Consider the following 10512-nt stretch of genomic DNA (forward strand, 5'->3'; position numbering starts at 1 on the left):
GGCCTCCGTAAACAACATCTAAAGCACAGATGCACAATTTTACCTTATCGGTAAGACTTTGATCGATTATATTCCGATGAACGTATGTTTTCAATAAACATCTCTTTGGTCAAATCTCGCATCCCAGCTGTTCTGCATTTCTGATTGCCTGCAAAAACAGGGCAGGAGGCATGTTGCATTCTTGCGTGACTTGCGTAACATGGGATGCCGTTCACTATTTTGTGCCAAGTCGGACAGCCTTCCAAGAATCTATGCCATTGCTTCTAGGAAACTATAACTTCTGGACACGGTACTGAGCAGATAATACGCGGACATTGAGACTGCCGGAAGACAATAAACCCTTTTCACGGGGACCATTTCAAGTGTCGAAAAGGCAGGGTAAACACAGGTGCAAGCAAAGCACTAGTGGGGTTTCCAGACCACATTTCAAGCAGAAGGCCACACATGCATAACCTATGCATCTATCTAGCATGACGTCAGCTATGTTGTGGTCAGTCAAGTCCAAGTATGACGTCCAAAGTATTTGCCATGCATGCCGATTGCTAAATAACGTTTGTTAAATCCTAACAACCAACTGGCCTCTCATGATTGAGTGCATGGAAGTTGGAAACCCTCACTAGTGTTTTGCTTGCACCTGTGTTTACCCTGCCTTTTTGACACAAAATGGCCCCTGTGAAAAGGGTCTATTGAGTCACAGCTGCACGCAGGTTTGAGGCAAACGGCATCATGGATGGTGAGCAATGCACTGTCTGAAAAAAGATCACGCTGAGCAAACCTTCTCTGGACACATGACGGTTGAAGGGAACTTGGATGAGCTCGACAGCAGTGGTTATTTAACTCTTCCTCAGAGTGACTCACATTTTCAAGATTATTTGAGCCAAAACTGGTGTCGTGGCCCACTGGTGGTACCACCAGTGGTATAGATGTACCACTACCAGTGTTGGGCAAATTACCGTACTTTCAAAATGTAATATACTACATATTATTAGTTACTTTCATTTGAAAGTAATACATTACTTTACAATATTACAGTCTGTGTAGAGTAACTCATTACTTATTACACTACTTTTGCATTACTTTCACTGTAATAACAGAAGTAGCAGAATGACATCGGCACCCCGGAACCATCCAGAAAAATAATTTAAACCGTCTTGAAGTCAGTGTAAACCATCCAAAATTCTAAATGTTATCCTTTTCCTTTGTTATTGTCATCTATAGTGGTTATTTGCATAAAAAAAACACAGTTTGATTAGGAAATGATTTAAATATGTGCTTTGATTTAAAAAAAAAAGTAACTCAATTTGTAACTTGTTACTTGACAAAGTAACTGGTATAATATTACTGAAATCCTATAAGTAATAAGTTATATTACTGAGTTACTGCTAAAAGTAATATATTACATGTAATATGTTGCTTTTGTAATGAGTTACCCCCAACACTGGCCACTACCAACCAAAATGTTGTTAGACTAACCTAACTTGGAGCCTTTTATTCTGCATTCCTCATATTGTAAAGATTTGGGATTTCAATAGAGAAGGAAAAGCAGCTTTTAGACAAAAGGACATTATATGAGTGCCTTTGGATCACAGCATGAAGACAAACAACGGACGCGTTTCTGCACTGAAGTATGTCCGTTATTGTGTCCAGTTGTTTGTGCTCTATAGCGCCCATTTTATTAAAAGACAAAAGGGACATTAGCGCTGCTGTTGTCTAGCGCACTGGTTCACAAACTGGGGCGGGGATACGCGGGCGATACGATAGAGGGCATACTTGAGAGAAAGGTGGAAATGGAAAAATGTACGAATAAATCATGTAAATAAATTAAACGTTCAAATAAATCTGCTCAGGAGGCACTAATTGCAACTCTTTCACTCCATTTCTTATTTTGTAATTGTTGGAGAAAAATATAAGTTCCAATGGCATTTCCTAAATCAATAAGCTATAATTGCATACACATAATTAACGCTATGAGTTATTAGTCATAAGACATCTCACACATGCAGAAATGAAGACGCACATAGGAGGAGATATCTTCACCCTCTGCTCCACAGCACATGGAGGTCAAAACAGACTTTCACCCACTGCATGTTGAGGTTGACCTTGCTGATACAGACAGGCAGCCCTGTAGGCTCCAAGTCAAGTCATCACCCCTCCTCTCTCTGTTTCTCTCTGCCTTCCTTTGCCTATAAAGCGTATGTCAAATTGTGACATCGCCGCTGAATAATTTTGGACTCTGTACATTGATCAGATGGTACATTGAGATTCAGTCCTCTGACAATACATATTGCCAGAGAATGTTATGGTAATAAATATATTTCTATAAGACATCTTCCTGGACTCCTGGCTTCAAGTTCATTTGGTTTATATTGTTATGTATATTACATTTAGCGGATGAGGAGTGGTTAAAATTCCATTCCCTAACAATTCATACAGGGCTCCTGTCTGTATCAGCAAGGTCAACCTCATGCAGTGGGTGAAAGTCTGTTTTGACCTCCATGTGCTGTGGAGCAGAGGGTGAAGATATCTCCTATGTATGTGCGTCTCCATTTCTGCATGTGTGAGATGTCTTATGACTAATAACTCATAGCGTTAATTATGTGTATGCAAATATAGCTTATTGATTAGGAAATGCCAATGGAACTTATATTTTTCTCCAACAGTAATGTTATACAGCATTCTTCAAAAGGTGGGTTTTTATTCATTGATTGCATCATATGCTAAATGCTATAGATTTCTCTTGCAGTTTTCTAAACAAAATCTTGTAATCAGACTTGGATTCAGAAATCAGCGAAGGGGTACTATAACCCAAAAAGTTTGAGAACCACTGGTCTAACGGAATACCCGTCCAGTGTAGGCCATGGGGGCCCTCCATGCAGATCGGTGGAGGCTGTGCAGCCATTGCGCCGCATCGCAAGTGGCCATTAATCGGGCCTAAAATAAAAAAAGCCGGCTCTGTAAGGTCACCTGCAGGGGTGCTCTTTACACTTCCTGAAAGATTCAGCATGATCGCATGTAAAATGGCATAGCTGTGGCCGAACACAATTTTGCTTGCTCGCTCGCTCGCTCCCTCACTCACTCACTCACTCACTCACTCACTCACTCACTCACTCACTCACTCACTCACTCACTCACTCACTCACACTCACTCACTCACTCACTCACTCACTCACTCACTCACTCACACTCACTCACTCACTCACTCACTCACACTCACTCACTCACTCACTCACTCACTCACAGAGGCTTCACGTTCTTATAGGATTAATCTTTGGCCGTGCACCTAAGGTGGATTTTTTTGGAGATCGAGTCGTGCTCACACACTTGGCAGGGTTTGAAAATCTGGGATTGTGCAATTTCTACAGAGAATTTTTAGGACCCATTTTCATCGAATCCAAATAGTGTGTAATGTCTTTGTTTAAACATGCCTCACATAACAGTAAGTGTACAGTATGCCCGCTGGGGAGTCATTAAACATGCTAATGGTAAATAGGCGACTGCAGCAGAACAATAGAGCAGGAAGAGGGAGCTGTGTGGAGGGGAGGAAGACGATGATGAGGAGGAAGACATGCTGTGAGAGAGCCTGGTTTCATCAAGGTCCTCTGATCACAAGACCTCCAGGGTGCTGGAGGAACTTCCTGTAGTAACGTATTGTTGATGTCCAATTTCAGAATTGTCACTTCTAAACATTTCCCTGACTTTTTTTTAGCCCTGTTTAGGCTTCCAGTGACCATTCCGTAGTGTGTGAAGGGAAGTCTGGGCTGTAAGGTGAAAGGGAGGACCACCCTGGACACAATTGTCCAGAGAGTAACAGAGGACAGGACTTGTTTCCTGGAAGGAAAACGCAGTAGGGGTTGTTTACCTCCTAAGTATGGAAGCAGAAAAACTGGCACGCATCTTCTTGGAGCTTGTCTCACATGACCAGAAGGTTTCAACATCTCAACAATCTCAGCCATGCCCCCCCGGGCATCATCCCTCTTGATGGAAGACAGTATTTCTCTGTTAGCACTGCTGGGGGTTTTTTTCAAGACACTTGCAAGGTGGAGGGGTTTGCATGCCAGTAAACAAAACTTGCTTTTGTGTTTCCTGCCTGAGAGAAGTTTGAGCTCTGCTTATGTTCCACATTTTTCCTTTCTCTTTCAACAATGCACTTCCCTGCATCTCCTTTTGCCCAAGGTGAAGGTATCCCATACATAAGGCGGGTATGGACGGCTTTGTTCCTGAGGAAATGAAAGCACTTCACAGACCTCTCTGGCTGTCTGTCAGATGCACTTATCTTTGTCTATGCATTCATCTCATCTGCTCACAATCTAGTTGTTATGAATGTGAGGCTCGCTCGTGGAGTCTGAACTTCTTTTGTATTGTGTTGTCACAAAGTAGGCTAACAATGGAGGAATATACAGAGGAAACCGATGCTGAAACGGATGTTTTGCCACCGGCAGAGGAAAGACACATCTCTTAACTTTGCAGAGATGTACCGTAGCAGCGAATAGATGGAACTCAACACATGTTCACCACTCTTTTATGATCCTTATAATACAATGTGTCCGTTTTCCAACCGCTTCGCTGGAATTACATGCCGTTGCCAATATCTGGAGAACCACAATCTCTGACTTGGTCTTTTGTTCAGTCTAGACTCTGGCTGGTGACCTTAGAGCCCAGCAGACTGTCAGAGCCTGGATTTGGCTTGATGATTGCCATGCCTCATGCAATGCAGAGTGGATGCTAGGCTGGGAATTGACGTGTCCATCAAACCTTGAGGGATATTCTCGCCACACCGCCCTCTAATTTGAGATTGTATAGCCTCATGAACCCAGTGAACCAAGTTTATCTCGGCCACGTCTGTCAGTTGGCTTGTTTTATCCTCCTTTTTAGTCCAGAGAATGACAACACTCTCTGATATCTATCTGGCAGGGCTCGGCATGTTTTTGCCCCATTTGACATAATCACAGCTAGAGAAAGAATGTCCTGTATATAGGACGTCCCTGCCCAGCCCCCCGACCTCTCCATCTCCTGAGATAATATTATCATCTCAGGAGGCGGAGAGGTCGGGCGGCTGGCACAGTTCGAAGTACTGGTGAGAAAAATATCGAAAACTGTTCCTCACCAGCTATTCAGAACAATACAACCGACTCGTAACAACTGATATGGTAGACGATGAAAATGTAATAACTTGTAAAATGTACTAATGTTCCTCTAAATGGGCTGTGTAAACTGTAATAAAGACTTACAACATTAAGTTGCTGGATAAAGTACAGTATAACATGACATTATTACATTAATCAGCAATTGTGACTTAACCCTTTGATACCTGATGCAGCATTTGCGTGTACTGTATATCCCTCATTTGTGTGTGTATCCCTTTAAGACCGCGAACCGCATCACGCGGTCTTAAAGGGATACACACACAAATGCTGCATCAGGTATCAATGGGTTAAGGGGAGTAACATTTTTTAGTTGATGATCATGTAATAATATTAACTAATAAGTTGATAACTCGTAAGAATAATAACTTAAGTTTGTACATTATCAAATAATATTATTGCATTATCAGTCGAAAGTTACGCCCTTTATGAAGTCAAAATGTGATAATGTGATATTTCGTTATGCAGCGATGTATTACACAAGCAGTTTTTGTTACATTTTCATCCAATTTTGGACATTTTATTACATGTTGACAAAGTTTTACAACACCCGTCAGATGTTACACCAGTTGCTGCAATAAGGCTTATAGATGTTATATGCTGTGAGTTGACCAGGAACCTCGCTCTCTACAGAACTGTTCTTTTTCTTGATATTTTCAATGGAAAGGTGAGACTATTGCATTTTCCCAACAGTGCTGAGAGCTTGGCAGGTTTTATTGCTGACTGCGCTGAGAGGGTCATGTTAAAGATTGCTCAACTTTCAGTGAGAGAGTGCATGTATTCATGTATTCAACAGTTGTGTGGCATAACGAGTGTGTTGTGAAAGCCATCTGTTTTGCACTTGCGGCTAAAAAGGGGGTGTGTCGTGGAAACAGAGCCTTTTAGTGTATACTGTAGCTGTGAGCATGTTGTGGAAACAGGGCTTTTTACTGTCTACTGTAGCTCTGAGCACTCGCTGTCAGCTGCTGTAAAGATGCTGTTTGTTCATGTTTGTGAAGGCAGGAGTCAAAGCCAGTGCCGTGTTCTGTACATCAAAGTGTATTTCAACATACGTATTGTGGTAGTTTTCAGATAACCGGTCAATAATCATATCACTTATAGATCAGATCCTTGTTTATGGAAAACAGGCTTCATACAGACCGTGCAACAGTATATATTTATATCATATGTTGATTATTTTCAACGTGCACAAGCCAAGGCAGATGGATACAATTTCATGTTGAACAGATTTACATAAATTACTCGTATTTACAGATAGGCCTATTTTCAACATCAAAAAGTACCTTTAATGTACAAATATACTAACATTAGGAAACTATATATATATATATATATATATATATATATATATATATATATATATATATATATATATATATATATATATATATATATATATATAACGCAGCCTGAAAAACAAACATGATGGCTTAGGTGTTAATGTAGAGCAAATTGTTGTCTCAAGTGTAAATGAAGCCCAATAAGCGATCCCCGTGGGGCAGGATTTGGTAAAGTCAGGAAGCGTTTGATGTGGTGTGGGTGGAATGTGTGGGCTTTTCCCCAACATTGTTTTTGGAGGAGTATCATATTCTATATGTAGACTCCTCCAATTATAGCCAATCCCACTTGACTGTACCACCCCCATCCCCCTCCCTCACTCCCCCCACCCCCAATATGCCCATCTCTGTGTGGGAGTAAATACTATTTTCAGTGGGCTCCACATCTGCCTCTGTCTTAACATCAATTGAAGCCATTCTTTTAGGCTATGGGCAGACTGCATGCGACATGAAATTAATCCTTTAACAAATTATTTAAAAAAAATGTGGATGCACGCGAGGCAGCAATTTATCTATAGCCGACCAGACCTCAACATCATATTGATTTATAAAGAATAAACCTCAAAGGATTTTTGAAACAGTTCAAAGTAACGGTATGATTTTCATGTAAATCAATTTGTCTTGGTTCTGACTACTGAGAAAAGCAACATAATTAAAAGCACCTGTAAGCAAAAGGAAGAGGTGACTGTCATGGTTAGTTTGAGACGATGTGGTCTGGAAAAATTGTTCTCACCACAACACATCCTGGGGGAGCCATGTCACGTTTGTCCCACTTATCAGTCTGGCTTATGGGGTTCCAGCTGGCATTAGGCCTACATGGATTGCATACCATACACTAAAAACATCAGTACTTATTGGCAGCAATATGAAATCAGGTTGTCTCCTTGACTCCTTGGAGCTGCCACACTTTTATTTTTTATTTTTTATATAATCCCCCCCCCCCCCGATTTTTTATCCCATTTTTTAATCCCCCATTAATGCTAATTTAATTTATTTATCCTGGTTGCTACTCCACCCTCTGCCGATCTGGGGAGAGCCGAAACTGGCTCCATGCTTCCTCCGAGACATGGGCAGTTAGCCAGCCGCTTCTTTTCACCTGACAGAGGAAGCTTCACCGGTAGGACATAGCACGTGGGAGGTTCACGCTATTCCAACCAGTTCCCCTCCCTCTGAACAGGCGCCCTTAGCTGCTTAACTTGAATTTTCAGGTGGATTTTCTTTTTAAGAATTACAAAACGATAGCTGTCAACTAAGTGCTTTTACAAAGATACATGCTTTCATGATATGAAAATCCGGCACTATGCAAGTTCAGGTGCGTTCCTAATGTTTTACAAGTTACATGCAAGGCTGTTATGTGAAAAATCACACTGTACAGAGAATCTAGGACATGTCCACAGGAGATATGTCCATATTTTATCATCCATGTTCTTCACTGAATGGATTTTTATCACATGTCCTTCTCTTTCTTAGCCTGATATTCAGACTCACTGAATTGTCAACTCATAAACTCATTTCCATCCGACTGCACAACACTGTGGAGTGGGTGGGGCTTCGAAGGTCTGCAGCCAGGCTCTTTCTTACTTTTCCAGACCTTGATTTGCTTGAAGGTTTCTGGGAGCTTGGGGGCATTTCAGTCACTTTCAGTAGTGTCCAGTTGGAGTGGGCTTATATGTGCATATGATACCTTGATGGCATTGTCACATAAGTTTCCATTCCCACCTCAATAAATAAGGATTGCGGTCATTACTCCACTTGGATGGAGGGGGTGGAGGACTTGGGCGAGTTGTCCAGATCTTTCCAGTTGCCAGAACTGCACGTAGGGCTCCGATTGGTCATTTTAGTCAATAGAGTCGTTCTTCGGATGCTACTGTCTGAGTCCTCTTTCTTGAAATCTCTGTTCATTTTAAGACAGCAGGAGAAGCAGTGAGCAAAGTCCTGCAGGAGATGACCGCTGAAAATCATGTATATCCAAGGGTTACAGCAGCTGTTGAGACTGGCAAGGAGCGCAGACAGAGTCACTGCTGTGTTCTCAGAGTCTAGGAGAGAGAGAGAGAGAGAGAGAGAGAGATGGGGAGGGGAAAATGATCAACCCACAAAATATAGGGTGCAAAATTGTCCATCTGACCAAGTAATTTCAAATGATGATTGGTCTAATATGATACTTAAAATCTTATTTTTCTAAAAGAAAAGAAAATAAAAGAAAAAGAAAAAAGCCAGGTGAATGACGAAATGTAACTAGTTTCCAGTGCAAACCAAACTTGAGTGTCTGTTTTCTTGATATTAGTGAAGTGATTTGCCTAATTCAGTCTTGAGCCCACACTCAAAGGGAAAAAAGGGGCTTATCACCCCAATGGCAGAATTTGTTTTAAGAAAAATACAATTTTAATGGCGAATAGGCCTATATAGACTAGACTACATAACTTTCAAGACGGGCAATAATATAAAATCAGTTGCACTGGCTCAACCCCCAGTGCTGCGCAATTACCTCATTGCAGAAGAGCATGGCCAATTGTTTCCAGGCTGAATTTAGACACTAAATAAGATTAAACAATTCAATTCTCATAACCTTCATTCAAATAAAATAATATCGGCTCTATTTGTTTTGGTAGCCTACCCATTAAACTCGTGCGTAATTGTTTTGGTAACAAGTAAACTCGTGCGTAATGGCGATGCGCAATTCAGTTTTGCGCACAGATTTCCGTGGCAAATAAGTAATTAGCCACGTTATTTTTCAATTGTTACATTTATCATTCAGGTAGCTAAAGAGTTTACAATTCAGAGATCAACTTATCAAATATTACCACCCCTATAGTACTCACCATCCCACTGGAAGTTTTCATCCCACACGGACCACATCTGCACTATGAAAAACGGCGCCCAGCACACAATATATGCCAAAACGATCACAAAAGTCATTTTAACTGTCCTCAATTTGGCTCTTGATATAGTTGTGACGCTGCTCACGGAATTCTTCCCAATCAGCCCGTTCCTGGCCGCAGCGCCCGTCACTGTATTCCTAGTCTTGTATTTGATATTTTTCCATATGCTGTGGGTAATGAACCCGTAGCAAATCATGAGAATGGCCACGGGTACGAGGAAGATCCCCACGGTTATCCAGGTGATGTACGCCCTGACGCCCCACGGCTGGATGAAGTGGCCCCAGCAGTCGTACACGTCCGAGCCGTTCTGGATCTCGCTCAGAGAGAAGATGAAGTATTGAGGCAAGCTGAGCACCAGGCTGCACATCCACGTGGAGACGATCATGATGTAGGAGCGCTTGGTGGGCTGCTGGAGGGTCTTCAGCGGGTGGCAGATGGCGATGTAGCGGTCTACGGTCATCATCACCATCATGTACGTGGACGCGAACATGCCCATCACCTGCAGGTGCTTGACTATCCTGCAGAGGAAGTCTGGCCCGTAGAAGCGGTAAGTGATCTCCCAGAAGAGCTGCGGCAGCACCTGGAAGAAGGCGACCACCAAGTCGGCCAGGCTGAGGTGTTTGATGAAAAGGTGCATACGAGACGTCTTTTTCTTAGTGTTGTATAACCCCAGCAGCACGCTCACATTCCCGATCACAGCGACCACGAAGGAGATGCTCAGGACCGTGATCTCGAGTTTGGCCACCTCCTCGTTTCTGGCAAACCGGTCGGTTCCGTTGGGGTGGCCGGTGTGGTTGTCAGGTGTCCCCATCGTCGGGTCATAAGTGGGACTGAAAATCAGAGACTGGTTCACCCCGCTCGGGAGCAACGCATGGTCAGGAGTGTGCATGGCACTGCCCCTGTGCGATTTATCCAGATACAGAGCCCGATCGGGGCTGCGAAGTGCCTCTCCCCTCCCTATATGGAGCTATTATAGGCTACCTGATGCTGAAAGGACAGGACTCAGTGGTCTCTGGCTCGTGGCTGCGGTTGGTCCTTTTTAAACTCGAATCAAATTTCAGACGCGTGCGCGTAAAGCGGATACACTGCAAAAAATAGGCCATCCTTTATAAGTCAACCAATGTGCGCTCATCTAACATTCCACAAGTGAACAAA

At 42.6% G+C, this 10512-nt stretch overlaps 1 protein-coding gene across 1 annotated transcript; it reads right to left on the reverse strand.

The window, feature by feature from the left end:
- Positions 1 to 7829: 7829 nt before the first annotated feature.
- avpr1aa (arginine vasopressin receptor 1Aa) lies at positions 7830 to 10246 on the reverse strand (the record flags this gene model as incomplete). Its single annotated transcript, XM_083662886.1, has 2 exons — positions 7830 to 8514; positions 9298 to 10246. 2 exons carry the CDS (start codon positions 10244 to 10246, stop codon positions 8222 to 8224), a joined length of 1242 nt encoding a protein of 413 aa, XP_083519012.1. The 3' UTR covers positions 7830 to 8221.
- Between the last annotated feature and the right edge of the window lie 266 nt (positions 10247 to 10512).

Source organism: Poromitra crassiceps (assembly GCF_964638095.1).
Source record: "Poromitra crassiceps genome assembly, chromosome: 30".
NCBI lineage: Eukaryota > Metazoa > Chordata > Actinopteri > Beryciformes > Melamphaidae > Poromitra > Poromitra crassiceps.